Genomic DNA, 18334 nt, shown 5'->3' with positions numbered 1-18334 from the left:
CTAAAGTTTAGTGTCAGCAATCAATCCTACCTGCTTAAGTTATTTAAATATCCCATTCTTGTCTGAATACCAGAGTCTAAATTAAGTCTCGATATTCCTAATCTTTCTGAGTCTTTGGAACTATTGCAGTTTGTCTCTTAGATTAAACTTGCAATGGAACTACTTTATACAGACAGACATTTGGGGTCAAAGTCTTGAAGTGTATGATGTTATCCTGGAACATTCCAGAAAAGAACAAATCTCAGATTTATCATAGTTCCTAGAGAGAATGCATGTCAACCTTCAAATATTGAGCAAACAGTTCCCAGATTGAAGGTATATTTAATATGTTAGTACTGATAAAAGAAAAAACAATTAGTACGTTTAATGCAAGTTTAATTTTCTTGAGGTTTCCTGAGGTTTGTGCTACATGTTAACTAGTTTCAGTCTGGCTGCTTTTAACTTGAAGCAAGAGGAGCTGGTTGTTCTGGTTAATGGTGAATGTAGTGCCCCCTACAGGGTTATCTGATCGAGGGGAATAGGGTGGGGGGAGGGGGAGGGGGCAGTGCTGTGAAGGGCTTTGGGTGAGAACAACTGAAGCTGGTGTCCAACTTTGCTGTCACCAAGCCTCCTTTCTCGTTGTTTTAACCCAACTGTTAGGGCACGCAATTGCACACCTTAAGGGCGATTGAGATCTGAGCCCAAGCCTTTGGTCCAGGGGTAGAGACACTACCATTGCCCCTGAAAGAGATTGTAGCTGTTTTTAATCAACTTAATCAGTCATGTGATGACATACCTCTGCAGCAGGTCAGACTTGAATCCAGGCTGGAGGAGAAAGTGAGGACTGCAGATGCTGGAGATCAGAGCTGAAAATGTGTTGCTGGAAAAGCGCAGCAGGTCAGGCAGCATCCAAGGAGCAGGAGAATCGATGTTTCGGGCATCAGCCCTTCTTCAGGAATTGAATTTCCTGAAGAAGGGCTGATGCCCGAAACATCGATTCTCCTGCTCCTTGGATGCTGCCTGACCTGCTGCGCTTTTCCAGCAACACATTTTCAGCTTGAATCCTGACTGCCTGGCTCAGAGACAGGGACACTACCAATGCAGCACCAGAGTCCCACATCCATCCTTTATATACTGTCCGAGAGTCTGTTCGATTATCACTGGTAGAGGATAGACCATAAGACAATCGTAACATTAGAAGTCAGAGTGAGTTCTTTTTACTCACTTGTGGGATGTGGGTGTTGCTGGCATGTATTACCCATCCCTAGTTGCCCCTTGAGAAGGTGGGGGTGAGCTGCCTTCTTGAACCACTGCAGTCCACGTGCTGTGGGTTGACCCACAATGCCCTTAAGGAGGGAATTCCAGGATTTTGACCCAGTAACAGTGAAGGCACAGCGATATATTTCCATGTCGAGATGGTAAGTGGCTTGGAGGGGAACTTGTAGCGGATGGTATTCCCATGAATCTGCTGCCCTTGTCTTTCTAGAAGGCAGTGCATCGTGTAGACAGTACACACTGCTGCTACTGAGTGTCAGTGGGGGAGGGAGGGGATGTTTGCAGATGTGCCAATCAAGCGGCTGCTGTGTCTTGGATGATGTCAAGTTTCTTGAGTGTTGTTGGAGCTGCCCCCGTCCAAGAGAGTAGGGAGTATTCCATCGCCCTCCTGACTTGTGCCTTGTTGATGGTGGACAGGCTTTGGGGAGTCAGGAGGTGAACTATCCACTGCGATATTCCTAGTCTCTGACCTGTTCTTGCCACATAAACATAATGGCTACAAGTTCAGCTCAGTTTATGGTAAATAATAATGTCATTCCAAGATGTTGATGGTGGAAGATTCAGTGATGGTAACACTATTAAATGTCAAAGGTGGTGGTTAGATTGTCTCTTATTGGAGATGGTCATAGCCTGGCATTTGTGTGGCGTGGTTATTACTTGTCAGCCCAAATATGGATATTGTCCAGATCTTGTTGCATTTGAATACGGACTGCTTCAGTAACGAGTTGTAAATGATGCTGAACATTGTGTAACCATCGGTGACACATTCTGACCTTATGATGGAGGGAAGGTCATTGATGAAGCAGCTGAAAATGGTTGGGCTGAGGGCACTACACTGAGGAACTCCTGCAGAGATGTCCTGGAGCTGAGATGACTGATCTCCAACAACCACAGCCAGCTTCCTATGTGTCAGGTCTGACTACAACCACCGAAGAGTTTACCCCCTGATACCCATTGATTCCAGTTTAGCCAGAACTCCTTGATGCCACACTTGGTCAAATGCAGCTTTGATGTTAAGGGCTGTCCCCTCTCCCCTCCCCTCTGGAATGTAGCTCTTCTGTCCATGTTTGACCCAAGGCTGGAATGAGGTCAGGAGCTGGGTGACCCTGGGGGAACCCAAACTGGGTGTCACTGAGCAGGTTATTGCTGAGCAGGTGCTGCCTGATAGCACAGTTACTGACACCGTCCATCACTTCACTGAGGATCGAGGGTAGACTGATGGGACAGTAATTGGCTGGGTTGGATTTGTCCTGCCTTTTATGTACAGGACAGTCCTGGGCAATTTTCCACATTGTCGGGTAGATGCCAGTGTTGTTACTGTAATAGAACAGCTTGGCTAGTGGAACAGCAAGTTCAGAAAACACGTCTTCAGTGCTATTGCTGGACTGTTGTGGGAGCCCATTGCCTTTGCAGTATCCAGTGTCTCCCACTGTTTCTTGATATCACGTGGAGTGAATCGAATTGGCTGGAGACTGGTGTCTGTGATGCTGGGGATCACTGGAGGAGCCTGAGATGGATCATCCACTCAGCATGTCTGTCTGAAGATTGCTGTGAAAGCTTCGGCCTTATATTTGCACTGACGTGCTGGGCTCTTCTGTCATTGAGGATGGGATATCTGTGGAGCCTCCTCCTCCAGTGAGTTATTTAATCATCCTCCACCATTCATGACTGGATGTGGCAGGACTGCAGAGCTTCGATCTGATCTGTTGGTTATGGGATTGCTTAGCTCTGCCTGTCACTTGCACTTGGTTTGCCAGTAATCCTGTGTGGTGGCTTCACCTGGTTGACACTTCATCTTCAGGTATTCCAGGTGCTGGTACTGGCATGTCCTCCTGCACTCTGCATTGAACCAGGGTTGATCGCCTGGCTTGATGGTAATGGTTGAGTGGGGGGGATACACCAGGCCGTGAGGTTACAGATTGTGCTGGAATACAGTTCTGCTGCTGTTGATGACCCGCAGCGTCTCATAGATGCCCAGTTGGAGTTTCTCGAACTGATTGAAGTCTGTCCCGTTTAGTGCCACACAACACGATGGAGATTATTCCTAATGTGAAGACAGTGCTTTGTCTCCACAAGGACTGTGCAGTGTTCACTCTTACTGATACTGTCACACAGAGATACATCTGCAGTTGGTAGATTGGTGAGGATAAGGTCAGGTATGTTTTTCCCTCTAGTTTATTCCCTCACCACCTGCCGCAGATCCAGTCTAGCAGCTTGCACAGTGTGTTTGGGTCAGTGCCTCTGGCAGTGACCTGTTCTGCCATTGAGGATTGTCCCATGCACTTTAGTGTGATCTCAGATGGTGATCATTTGTTTCTGGAGAGGATTAGCTTGCTGAATGTCTGGGCATGACCGGGGCTGAGTCAGCACACTGTTCCCACCCTGCTCACCCTGTCATATTAATCAGAACAGTCTCATCAATTGCTCATCAGAGATTGAGACACTCTGACTTGCTTTATTTAAGACAGTAAAATACATTCCAAGTTATGAAACAAACATGGCAGCAAGCAACCGATCTTTGGGTGTGATGTATATTCAGTTGAACTGCCCATGCAGAGTCTCAACATTGTACTCACACAGCCCATGGCATTGTTTAGGGGCAATTGTTGTAAAACTGTTGTAACACTTACAGTAAATACAACTACCAGGAGCCAAGGAGTGCCACGTCATCAGGACCTTGTGTAAGACTATCTCATTAGCTTAAAAATATGTTGCTGGAAAAGCGCAGCAGGTCAGGCAGCATCCAAGGAGTAGGAGAATCGACGTTTCGGGCGTGAGCCCTTCTTCAGGAAGGGCTTATGCCCGAAACGTCGATTCTCCTGCTCCTTGGATGCTGCCTGACCTGCTGCGCTTTTCCAGCAACACATTTTTCAGCTCTGATCTCCAGCATCTGCAGTCCTCACTTCTTTCCCAAGCCTATCTCATTCTCTGCCAAGGAGTATGTGACATTATCAGCCTGTGTACAGTATCAACATTAGCTATTTCAGACCCATAGCCTTGTTTACCAACCAGAAGGTCCTAACCTCAGGAATAAAAGTTGATGCTTGATAGTTGGGGTATGTTTGGACAGAGTGCAAGGCTAACCCAGGATTGATCCTGCTGAGTGGTTGTCATTTGTGTTAAAGTTGACCTTCACAGTGAACACCACAGCAACAATAAAACACAGGCTTCAGATCCACAGCTCCCCATCTTGCAAAAACAACAAACACAGAGAGAGTCCCAGGAGCCACAAGGGAGATCAAAGGATGGATCAATGTCTCCTGCTGTGAAAGGTCCCCTTTCAGTCTGTCGAAGACAGCACCCACCAGGTGATTGAGACACTCTGGCTTGCTGAGTCGGCGTTTGGTTTCTGGAATAAATCCCAGACTTTTCCAGGCCGGCCGCTCCTGCAGAGAGCCTGTGTTTCGGGTTCAGGAAGTTCTCACAGACTGCCTGACCCCTGACACCCAGCCCAGTGGGGGCAGAGAGGGGGTTTGTTGCTCTTCCTCCAGTTCCCCAGTGATTGACCCTTCAGCTCATTTCCAATTCAGATCCTGACTCAGCCCCAGTCCAGTTGCAGGTGGAGACATTATTGGCTGTAAGCTTGACCAGCAGTAGCCAGCCTGTTACAGTGAAGCCCGTGTTTCTGATTCAGCCGAGCCTTGTCCCATTCTGTCATCTTCTCAAATTATCATCGAATCAGCACAGTGTGGAAACAGGCCATTCGGCCCTCCGAAGAGCATCATACTCATTCCCCTACTCTATAACACTGCGTTTTCCATGGTTAACCCACCTAACCTACACACCCTTGGACACAATGGTGCAATTTAGCATGGCCAATTCACCCTAACCTGCACATCTTCGGACTGTGAGAGGAAACTGGAGCACCTGGAGGAAACCCACACAGACACGGGGAGAATGTGCAAACTCCACACAGTCAGTCACCTGAGGCTGGAATTGAACCTGGATCCTTGGCGCAGTGAGGCAGCAGTGCTTGCCACCGTGCCACCCCAAATTCTGCTATTCTTTCTCTGCCATCCAGTTATTTCCCTTACAGTAAATATTTTGATGTGATTCACCTTGACCAATCCCTGTATCTGTAAGACTCACATTCTCCCCATCTCTGAGTGAAGAGGACTCCCTTAAATTCCCTTTCCAGGTTCTTAGTGACTGTCTTGTTTTATGGCTCCGAGTTTTTGGTCCCTCCCACAAGTAAACATCTTTTTATCCAACCTGTCGAGCCCCTTCAGAATTCTAAAGATTTATATAATTATACCCTCAGCCTTCTCTTATCCTAAAGGAAAATGCCCAGCCTGATGGATTTTCTTCATAATTATAACCTTTCAGCTCCTGTATCATCCTCCTGAATCATTTCTGTATGCATTGTAACAGTACCACATAATGTTGCTCCACAGCTACATCTTGAATACAAGGTTTAAATATTTCCGGTTAATAAGGCAGGTTTGTGATGCATTTACTGAGTGAAAGTGTGAACCTTTTCTGGAGAGTTCTGTCACTGCTGGAGGAGATCAGTGATCCAGGGGATTTCTGTCTCTGGCCAATCAGACACATTGCAGACTCTTCTCCATTTCTGTATTTTTCTGTGACACACCAATGGATCTCGGTCTCCCCCTTCACTCCATAAAACTCAAGATAAATTCCTGTCCCCAGTGAAAGCAGACAGAGCTTCCCCACCGTGTTCTCCACTCAGATTCAGGGATTTTATTGAGGGTCACCTGCTCGGTAGTTTGAGGGCAGTGCGTTCATGTTTGTGTGAGATTGGTAACTTTCCTCTTTATTCTCCCCCCATCTGCTTTAGGTCAGAGGACAGATTATTCCCTTGCCAGGTAGGATTCACTGTTCAATTTACAAAGTCTGAACATTCCTGGTTTTATCGTCATGACACACACACCATGTGTGTGCACCGTCCTGTTTCATACTCGATGGTTATAGAGACACGGACACGGTTACAGACACGGACACGGTTAGAGAGACACGGACACGGTTAGTGACACGGACGCGGTTAGAGACACGGTCACGGTTAGAGACACGGACACGGTTAGAGAGACACGGACACGGTTAGAGACACGGACACGGTTAGAGACAAGGTCACGGTTAGAGAGACACGGACACGGTTAGAGACACGGACACGGTTAGAGACAAGGTCACGGTTAGAGAGACGGACACGGTTAGAGAGACACGGACACGGTTAGAGACACGGACACGGTTAGAGACACGACACGGTTAGAGACACACGGACACGGTTAGAGAGACACGGACACGGTTAGAGAGACACGGACACGGTTAGAGACACGGACACGGTTAGAGACACGGACACGGTTAGAGAGACACGGACACGGTTAGAGACACGGACACGGTTAGAGACACGGACACGGTTAGAGAGACACGGACACGGTTAGAGACACGGACACGGTTAGAGACAAGGTCACGGTTAGAGAGACGGACACGGTTAGAGAGACACGGACACGGTTAGAGACACGGACACGGTTAGAGAGACACGGACACGGTTAGAGACACGGACACGGTTAGAGAGACACGGACACGTTTAGAGACACGGACACGGTTAGAGACAAGGACACAGTTAGAGACACGGACACGGTTAGAGACAAGGACACGGTTAGAGAGACGGACACGGTTAGAGACACGGTCACGGTTAGAGACACGGACACGGTTAGAGACACGGACACGGTTAGAGACACGGACATGGTTAGAGAGACACGGACACGGTTAGAGACACGGACACGGTTAGAGACAAGGTCACGGTTAGAGAGACGGACACGGTTAGAGAGACACGGACACGGTTAGAGACACAGACACGGTTAGAGAGACACGGACACGGTTAGAGACACGGACACGGTTAGAGAGACACGGACACGGTTAGAGACACGGACACGGTTAGAGAGACACAGACACGGTTAGAGACACGGACACGGTTAGAGACAAGGACACAGTTAGAGACACGGACACGGTTAGAGACAAGGACACGGTTAGAGAGACGGACACGGTTAGAGACACGGACACGGTTAGAGAGACACGAACACGGTTAGAGAGACACGGACACGGTTAGAGACACGGTCACGGTTAGAGAGACACGGACACGGTTAGAGACACGGACACGGGTAGAGAGACACGGACACGGTTAGAGAGACACAGACACGGTTAGAGACACGGACACGGTTAGAGAGACACGGACACGGTTAGAGACACGGACACGGTTAGAGAGACACGGACACGGTTAGAGAGACACGGACACGGTTAGAGACACGGACGCGGTTAGAGAGACACGGACACGGTTAGAGAGACACGGACACGGTTAGAGACGCGGACACGGTTAGAGAGACACGGACACGGTTAGAGAGACGGACACGGTTAGAGAGACACAGACACGGTTAGAGAGACACGGACACGGTTAGAGAGACACGGACACGGTTAGGGACACGGACACGGTTCGAGAGACACGGACACGGTTAGAGACACTGACACGGTTAGAGAGACACGGACACGGTTAGAGAGACACAGACACGGTTAGAGACACTGACACAGTCAGAGAGACACGGACATGGTTAGAGAGACACGGACACGGTCAGAGACACGGACACGGTTATAGACACGGACACGGTTAGAGACACGGACACGGTTAGAGAGACATGGACACGGTTATAGAGACACGGACATGGTTAGAGAGACACGGACACGGTTAGAGAGACATGGACACGGTTAGCGAGACACGGACATGGTTAGAGACACGGACACGGTTAGAGACACGGACACGGTTAGAGAGACACGGACACGGTTAGAGACACGGACACGGTTAGAGTGACACGGACACGGTTAGAGAGACACGGACACGGTTAGAGACACGGACACGGTTATAGAGACACAGACACGGTTAGAGACACGGACACGGTTAGAGACACGGACACGGTTAGAGAGACACGGACACGGTTAGAGACACGGACACGGTTAGAGAGACACGGACACGGTTAGAGACACGGACACAGTCAGAGAGACACGGACACGGTTAGAGAGACACGGACACGGTTAGAGACACGGACAGGTTAGAGAGACACGGACACGGTTAGAGACACGGACACGGTTAGAAAGACACGGACACGGTTAGAGACACGGACACGGTTAGAGACACGGGCACGGTTAGAGAGACACGGACACGGTTATAGAGACACGGACACGGTTAGAGACACGGACACGGTTAGAGAGACACGGACACGGTTAGAGAGACACGGACACGGTTAGAGACACGGGCACGGTTAGAGAGACACGGACACGGTTATAGAGACACGGACACGGACACGGTTAGAGAGACACGGACACGGTTAGAGAGACACGGACACGGTTAGAGACACGGATACGGTCAGAGACACGGACACGGTTAGAGAGACACGAACACGGTTAGAGAGACACGGACACGGTTAGAGAGACACGGACACGGTTAGAGAGATACGGACACGGTTAGAGACACGGACACGGTTAGAGAGACACGGACACGGTTAGAGAGACACGGATACGGTCAGAGACACGGACACGGTTAGAGAGACACGGACACGGTTAGAGACACGGACACGGTTAGAGACATGCACAGGGTTAGAGAGACACGGACACAGTTAGAGACACGGACACGGTTAGTGACACGGACACGGTTAGAGAGACACGAACACGGTTAGAGAGACACGGACACGGTTAGAGAGACACGGACACGGTTAGAGAGATACGGACACGGTTAGAGACACGGACACGGTTAGAGAGACACGGACACGGTTAGAGACACGGACACGGTTAGAGACACGAACACGGTTAGAGAGACACGGACATGGTTAGAGACACGGACACGGTTAGAGAGACACGGACACGGTCAGAGAGACACGGACACGGTTAGAGACATGGACACGGTTAGAGACACGGACACGGTTAGAGAGACACGGACACGGTTAGAGACACGGACACGGTTAGAGAGACACGGACACGGTTAGAGAGACACGGACACGGTTAGAGACACGGACACGGTTAGAGACACTGACACGGTTAGTGACACGGACGCGGTTAAAGAGACACGGACACGGTTAGAGAGACACAGACACGGTTAGAGAGACACGGACACGGTTAGAGACACGGACACGGTTAGAGAGACACGGACACGGTTAGAGACACGGACACGGTTAGAGAGACACGGACACGGTTAGTGACACGGACACGGTTAGAGAGACACTGACACAGTCAGAGAGACACGGACACGGTTAGAGAGACACGGACACGGTTAGAGACACGGACACGGTTAGAGACACGGACACGGTTAGAGAGACACGGACACGGTTAGAGACACGGACACGGTTAGAGACACGGACACGGTTAGAGAGACACGGACACGGTTAGAGACACGGACACGGTTAGAGAGACACAGACACGGTTATAGAGACACGGACACGGTTAGAGACACGGACACGGTTAGAGACACGGACACGGTTAATGACACGGACACGGTTAGAGAGACACGGACACAGTTAGAGACACGGACACGGTTAGAGAGACACGGACACGGTTAGAGACACGGACACGGTTAGAGACACGGACAGGGTTAGAGAGACACGGTCACGGTTAGAGACACGGACACGGTCAGAGAGACACGGACACGGTTAGAGACACGGACACGGTTAGAGACACGGACAGTGTTAGAGTGACACGGACACGGTTAGAGACACGGACAGTGTTAGAGAGACACCGACACAGTTAGAGACACGGACACGGTTAGTGACACGGACACGGTTAGAGACACGGACACGGTTAGAGAGACGGACACAGTTAGAGACACGGAAAAGGTTAGAGAGACACGGACACGGTTAGAGACACGGACACGGTTAGAGAGACACGGACACGGTTAGAGAGACGGACATGGTTAGAGACACGGACACGGTTAGAGAGACACGGACACGGTTAGAGAGATGGACACGGTTAGAGACACGGACACGGTTAGAGACACGGACACGGTTAGTGACACGGACACGGTTAGAGACACGGACACGGTTAGAGAGACGGACACGGTTAGAGACACGGAAAAGGTTAGAGAGACACGGACACGGTTAGAGAGACACGGACACGGTTAGAGAGACGGACATGGTTAGAGACACGGACACGGTTAGAGAGACACGGACACGGTTAGAGAGATGGACACGGTTAGAGACACGGACACGGTTAGAGACACGGACACGGTTAGAACACGGACACGGTTAGAGCGACACGGACACGGTTAGAGAGACACGGACACGGTTAGAGACAGGGACACGGTTAGAGAGACACGGACACGGTTAGAGAGACACGGACACGGTTAGTGACACGGACACGGTTCGAGACACGGACATGGTTAGAGAGACATGGACACGGTTAGAGAGACACGGACACGGTTAGAGACACGGACACAGTCAGAGAGACACAGACACGGTTAGAGACACGGACACAGTTAGAGACACGGACACGGTTAGTGAGACACGGACACGGTTAGAGACACGGACACGGTTAGAGAGACACGGACACGGTTAGAGACACGGATGGGTTAGAGACACGAACATGGTTAGTGACACGGACACGGTTAGAGACACGGATATGGTTAGAGACACGGACACGGTTAGTGAGACACGGACACGGTTAGAGAGACGGACACGGTTAGAGACACGGACACGGTTAGTGATACGGACACGGTTAGAGACACACAGACACGGTTAGAGACACGGACACGGTTAGTGACACGGACACGGTTAGTGATACGGACACGGTTAGAGAGACACGGACACGGTTAGAGAGACACGGACACGGTTAGTGATACGGACACGGTTAGAGAGACACGGACACGGTTAGAGACACGGACACGGTTAGAGAGACACGGACACGGTTAGAGAGACGGACACGGTTAGAGACACGGACACGGTTAGAGAGACACGGACACGGTTCGAGAGACACGGACACGGTTAGAGAGATGGACACGGTTAGAGACACCGACACGGTTAGAGACACCGACACGGTTAGAACACGGACAGGGTTAGAGCGACACAGATACGGTTAGAGAGACACGGACATGGTTAGTGACACGGACACGGTTAGAGAGACACGGACACGGTTAGAGACAGGGACACGGTTAGAGAGACACGGTCACGGTTAGAGAGACACGGACACGGTTAGTGATACGGACACGGTTAGAGAGACACGGACACGGTTAGAGAGACACGGACACGGTTAGAGACACGGACGCGGTTAGAGAGACACGGACACGGTTAGAGAGACACGGACACGGTTAGAGACGCGGACATGGTTAGAGACACGGACACGGTTAGAGAGACACGGACACGGTTAGAGAGACGGACACGGTTAGAGAGACACAGACACGGTTAGAGACATGGACACGGTTAGAGAGACACGGACACGGTTAGAGAGACACGGACACGGTTAGGGACACGGACACGGTTAGAGAGACACGGACACGGTTAGAGACACGGACACGGTTAGAGAGACACGGACACGGTTAGAGAGACACGGACACGGTTAGAGACACGGACACCGTCAGAGACACGGACACGGTTAGAGACACGGACACGGTTAGAGAGACACGGACACGGTTAGAGAGACACGGACATGGTTAGAGAGACACGGACACGGTTAGAGAGACATGGACACGGTTAGAGAGACACGGACACGGTTAGAGAGACACGGACACGGTTAGAGACACGGACACAGTCAGAGAGACACAGACACGGTTAGAGACACGGACACAGTTAGAGACACGGACACGGTTAGAGACACGGACACGGTTAGTGAGACACGGACACAGTTAGAGACACGGACACGGTTAGAGAGAGACGGACACGGTTAGAGAGACACGGACACGGTTAGTGACACGGACACGGTTAGAGACACGGACACGGTTAGAGACACGGACACGGTTAGAGACACGGACACGGTTAGAGAGACACGGACACGGTTAGAGACACGGACACGGTTAGTGACACGGACACGGTTAGAGAGCCACGGACACGGTTAGAGACACGGACACGGTTAGAGAGACACAGACACGGTTAGAGACACGGACACGGTTAGTGATACGGACACGGTTAGAGAGACACGGACACGGTTAGAGAGACACGGACACGGTTAGAGACATGGACACGGTTAGTGATACGGACACGGTTAGAGAGACACGGACACGGTTAGAGAGACGGACATGGTTAGAGACACGGACACGGTTAGAGAGACACGGACACGGTTAGAGAGACACGGACACGGTTAGAGAGATGGACACGGTTAGAGACACGGACACGGTTAGAGACACGGACACGGTTAGTGACACGGTCACGGTTAGTGACACGGACACGGTTAGAGACACGGACACGGTTAGAGAGACGGACACGGTTAGAGACACGGAAAAGGTTAGAGAGACACGGACACGGTTAGAGAGACACGGACACGGTTAGAGAGACAGACATGGTTAGAGACACGGACACGGTTAGAGAGACACGGACACGGTTAGAGAGATGGACACGGTTAGAGACACGGACACAGTTAGAACACGGACACGGTTAGAGCGACACGGACACGGTTAGAGAGACAGGGACACGGTTAGAGACAGGGACACGGTTAGAGAGACACGGACACGGTTAGTGACACGGACACGGTTCGAGACACGGACATGGTTAGAGAGACATGGACACGGTTAGAGAGACACGGACACGGTTAGAGACACGGACACAGTCAGAGAGACACAGGCACGGTTAGAGACACGGACACAGTTAGAGACACGGACACGGTTAGTGAGACACGGACACGGTTAGAGACACGGACACGGTTAGAGAGACACGGACACGGTTAGAGACACGGATGGGTTAGAGACACGAACATGGTTAGTGACACGGACACGGTTAGAGACACGGATATGGTTAGAGACACGGACACGGTTAGTGAGACACGGACACGGTTAGAGAGACGGACACGGTTAGAGAGACACGGACACGGTTAGAGACACGGACACGGTTAGTAACACGGACACGGTTAGTGATACGGCCACGGTTAGAGAGACACGGACACGGTTAGAGAGACACGGACACGGTTAGTGATACGGACACGGTTAGAGAGACACGGACACGGTTAGAGACACGGACACGGTTAGAGAGACACGGACACGGTTAGAGAGACGGACACGGTTAGAGACACGGACACGGTTAGAGAGACACGGACACGGTTCGAGAGACACGGACACGGTTAGAGAGATGGACACGGTTAGAGACACCGACACGGTTAGAGACACGGACACGGTTAGAACACGGACAGGGTTAGAGCGACACGGATACGGTTAGAGAGACACGGACATGGTTAGTGACACGGACACGGTTAGAGAGACACGGACACGGTTAGAGACAGGGACACGGTTAGAGAGACACGGTCACGGTTAGAGAGACACGGACACGGTTAGTGATACGGACACGGTTAGAGAGACACGGACACGGTTAGAGAGACACGGACACGGTTAGAGACACGGACGCGGTTAGAGAGACACGGACGCGGTTAGAGAGACACGGACACGGTTAGAGACGCGGACATGGTTAGAGACACGGACACGGTTAGAGAGACACGGACACGGTTAGAGAGACGGACACGGTTAGAGAGACACAGACACGGTTAGAGACACGGACACGGTTAGAGAGACACGGACACGGTTAGAGAGACACGGACACGGTTAGAGACACGGACACGGTTAGAGAGACACGGACACGTTTAGAGACACGGACACGGTTAGAGACAAGGACACAGTTAGAGACACGGACACGGTTAGAGACAAGGACACGGTTAGAGAGACGGACACGGTTAGAGACACGGTCACGGTTAGAGACACGGACACGGTTAGAGACACGGACACGGTTAGAGACACGGACATGGTTAGAGAGACACGGACACGGTTAGAGACACGGACACGGTTAGAGACAAGGTCACGGTTAGAGAGACGGACACGGTTAGAGAGACACGGACACGGTTAGAGACACAGACACGGTTAGAGAGACACGGACACGGTTAGAGACACGGACACGGTTAGAGAGACACGGACACGGTTAGAGACACGGACACGGTTAGAGAGACACAGACACGGTTAGAGACACGGACACGGTTAGAGACAAGGACACAGTTAGAGACACGGACACGGTTAGAGACAAGGACACGGTTAGAGAGACGGACACGGTTAGAGACACGGACACGGTTAGAGAGACACGAACACGGTTAGAGAGACACGGACACGGTTAGAGACACGGTCACGGTTAGAGAGACACGGACACGGTTAGAGACACGGACACGGGTAGAGAGACACGGACACGGTTAGAGAGACACAGACACGGTTAGAGACACGGACACGGTTAGAGAGACACGGACACGGTTAGAGACACGGACACGGTTAGAGAGACACGGACACGGTTAGAGACACGGACGCGGTTAGAGAGACACGGACACGGTTAGAGAGACACGGACACGGTTAGAGACGCGGACACGGTTAGAGAGACACGGACACGGTTAGAGAGACGGACACGGTTAGAGAGACACAGACACGGTTAGAGAGACACGGACACGGTTAGAGAGACACGGACACGGTTAGGGACACGGACACGGTTCGAGAGACACGGACACGGTTAGAGACACTGACACGGTTAGAGAGACACGGACACGGTTAGAGAGACACAGACACGGTTAGAGACACTGACACAGTCAGAGAGACACGGACATGGTTAGAGAGACACGGACACGGTCAGAGACACGGACACGGTTATAGACACGGACACGGTTAGAGACACGGACACGGTTAGAGAGACATGGACACGGTTATAGAGACACGGACATGGTTAGAGAGACACGGACACGGTTAGAGAGACATGGACACGGTTAGCGAGACACGGACATGGTTAGAGACACGGACACGGTTAGAGACACGGACACGGTTAGAGAGACACGGACACGGTTAGAGACACGGACACGGTTAGAGTGACACGGACACGGTTAGAGAGACACGGACACGGTTAGAGACACGGACACGGTTATAGAGACACGGACACGGTTAGAGACACGGACACGGTTAGAGAGACACGGACACGGTTAGAGACACGGACACGGTTAGAGACACGGACACAGTCAGAGAGACACGGACACGGTTAGAGAGACACGGACACGGTTAGAGACACGGACAGGTTAGAGAGACACGGACACGGTTAGAGACACGGACACGGTTAGAAAGACACGGACACGGTTAGAGACACGGACACGGTTAGAGACACGGGCACGGTTAGAGAGACACGGACACGGTTATAGAGACACGGACACGGTTAGAGACACGGACACGGTTAGAGAGACACGGACACGGTTAGAGAGACACGGACACGGTTAGAGACACGGGCACGGTTAGAGAGACACGGACACGGTTATAGAGACACGGACACGGACACGGTTAGAGAGACACGGACACGGTTAGAGAGACACGGACACGGTTAGAGACACGGATACGGTCAGAGACACGGACACGGTTAGAGAGACACGAACACGGTTAGAGAGACACGGACACGGTTAGAGAGACACGGACACGGTTAGAGAGATACGGACACGGTTAGAGACACGGACACGGTTAGAGAGACACGGACACGGTTAGAGAGACACGGATACGGTCAGAGACACGGACACGGTTAGAGAGACACGGACACGGTTAGAGACACGGACACGGTTAGAGACATGCACAGGGTTAGAGAGACACGGACACAGTTAGAGACACGGACACGGTTAGTGACACGGACACGGTTAGAGAGACACGAACACGGTTAGAGAGACACGGACACGGTTAGAGAGACACGGACACGGTTAGAGAGATACGGACACGGTTAGAGACACGGACACGGTTAGAGAGACACGGACACGGTTAGAGACACGGACACGGTTAGAGACACGAACACGGTTAGAGAGACACGGACATGGTTAGAGACACGGACACGGTTAGAGAGACACGGACACGGTTAGAGACACGGACACGGTTAGAGAGACACGGACACGGTTAGAGAGACACGGACACGGTTAGAGACACGGACACGGTTAGAGACACTGACACGGTTAGTGACACGGACGCGGTTAAAGAGACACGGACACGGTTAGAGAGACACAGACACGGTTAGAGAGACACGGACACGGTTAGAGACACGGACACGGTTAGAGAGACACGGACACGGTTAGAGACACGGACACGGTTAGAGAGACACGGACACGGTTAGTGACACGGACACGGTTAGAGAGACACTGACACAGTCAGAGAGACACGGACACGGTTAGAGAGACACGGACACGGTTAGAGACACGGACACGGTTAGAGACACGGACACGGTTAGAGAGACACGGACACGGTTAGAGACACGGACACGGTTAGAGACACGGACACGGTTAGAGAGACACGGACACGGTTAGAGACACGGACACGGTTAGAGAGACACAGACACGGTTATAGAGACACGGACACGGTTAGAGACACGGACACGGTTAGAGACACGGACACGGTTAATGACACGGACACGGTTAGAGAGACACGGACACAGTTAGAGAGACACGGACACGGTTAGAGAGACACGGACACGGTTAGAGACACGGACACGGTTAGAGACACGGACAGGGTTAGAGAGACACGGTCATGGTTAGAGACACGGACACGGTCAGAGAGACACGGACACGGTTAGAGACACGGACACGGTTAGAGACACGGACAGTGTTAGAGTGACACGGACACGGTTAGAGACACGGACAGTGTTAGAGAGACACCGACACAGTTAGAGACACGGACACGGTTAGTGACACGGACACGGTTAGAGACACGGACACGGTTAGAGAGACGGACACAGTTAGAGACACGGAAAAGGTTAGAGAGACACGGACACGGTTAGAGACACGGACACGGTTAGAGAGACACGGACACGGTTAGAGAGACGGACATGGTTAGAGACACGGACACGGTTAGAGAGACACGGACACGGTTAGAGAGATGGACACGGTTAGAGACACGGACACGGTTAGAGACACGGACACGGTTAGTGACACGGACACGGTTAGAGACACGGACACGGTTAGAGAGACGGACACGGTTAGAGACACGGAAAAGGTTAGAGAGACACGGACACGGTTAGAGAGACACGGACACGGTTAGAGAGACGGACATGGTTAGAGACACGGACACGGTTAGAGAGACACGGACACGGTTAGAGAGATGGACACGGTTAGAGACACGGACACGGTTAGAGACACGGACACGGTTAGAACACGGACACGGTTAGAGCGACACGGACACGGTTAGAGAGACACGGACACGGTTAGAGACAGGGACACGGTTAGAGAGACACGGACACGGTTAGAGAGACACGGACACGGTTAGTGACACGGACACGGTTCGAGACACGGACATGGTTAGAGAGACATGGACACGGTTAGAGAGACACGGACACGGTTAGAGACACGGACACAGTCAGAGAGACACAGACACGGTTAGAGACACGGACACAGTTAGAGACACGGACACGGTTAGTGAGACACGGACACGGTTAGAGACACGGACACGGTTAGAGAGACACGGACACGGTTAGAGACACGGATGGGTTAGAGACACGAACATGGTTAGTGACACGGACACGGTTAGAGACACGGATATGGTTAGAGACACGGACACGGTTAGTGAGACACGGACACGGTTAGAGAGACGGACACGGTTAGAGACACGGACACGGTTAGTGATACGGACACGGTTAGAGACACACAGACACGGTTAGAGACACGGACACGGTTAGTGACACGGACACGGTTAGTGATACGGACACGGTTAGAGAGACACGGACACGGTTAGAGAGACACGGACACGGTTAGTGATACGGACACGGTTAGAGAGACACGGACACGGTTAGAGACACGGACACGGTTAGAGAGACACGGACACGGTTAGAGAGACGGACACGGTTAGAGACACGGACACGGTTAGAGAGACACGGACACGGTTCGAGAGACACGGACACGGTTAGAGAGATGGACA

The 18334-nt window shown here is 51.7% G+C and overlaps 1 protein-coding gene across 2 annotated transcripts in view; it reads left to right on the top strand.

The window, feature by feature from the left end:
• Positions 1-18334, top strand: part of srgap2 (SLIT-ROBO Rho GTPase activating protein 2) — a 276414-nt gene that overhangs the window by 197738 nt on the left and 60342 nt on the right. For both annotated transcript variants that reach the window (XM_072563932.1, XM_072563933.1), the window contains exon 12: positions 6053-6080. In XM_072563932.1, coding sequence (XP_072420033.1) covers positions 6053-6080 — 28 coding nt within the window. The remainder of the gene's footprint in view (positions 1-6052; positions 6081-18334) is intronic.

The sequence above is a fragment of the Chiloscyllium punctatum genome, chromosome 45 (genome assembly GCF_047496795.1).
Source record: "Chiloscyllium punctatum isolate Juve2018m chromosome 45, sChiPun1.3, whole genome shotgun sequence".
NCBI lineage: Eukaryota > Metazoa > Chordata > Chondrichthyes > Orectolobiformes > Hemiscylliidae > Chiloscyllium > Chiloscyllium punctatum.
This window is presented reverse-complemented; position numbering and strand designations above follow the sequence as displayed.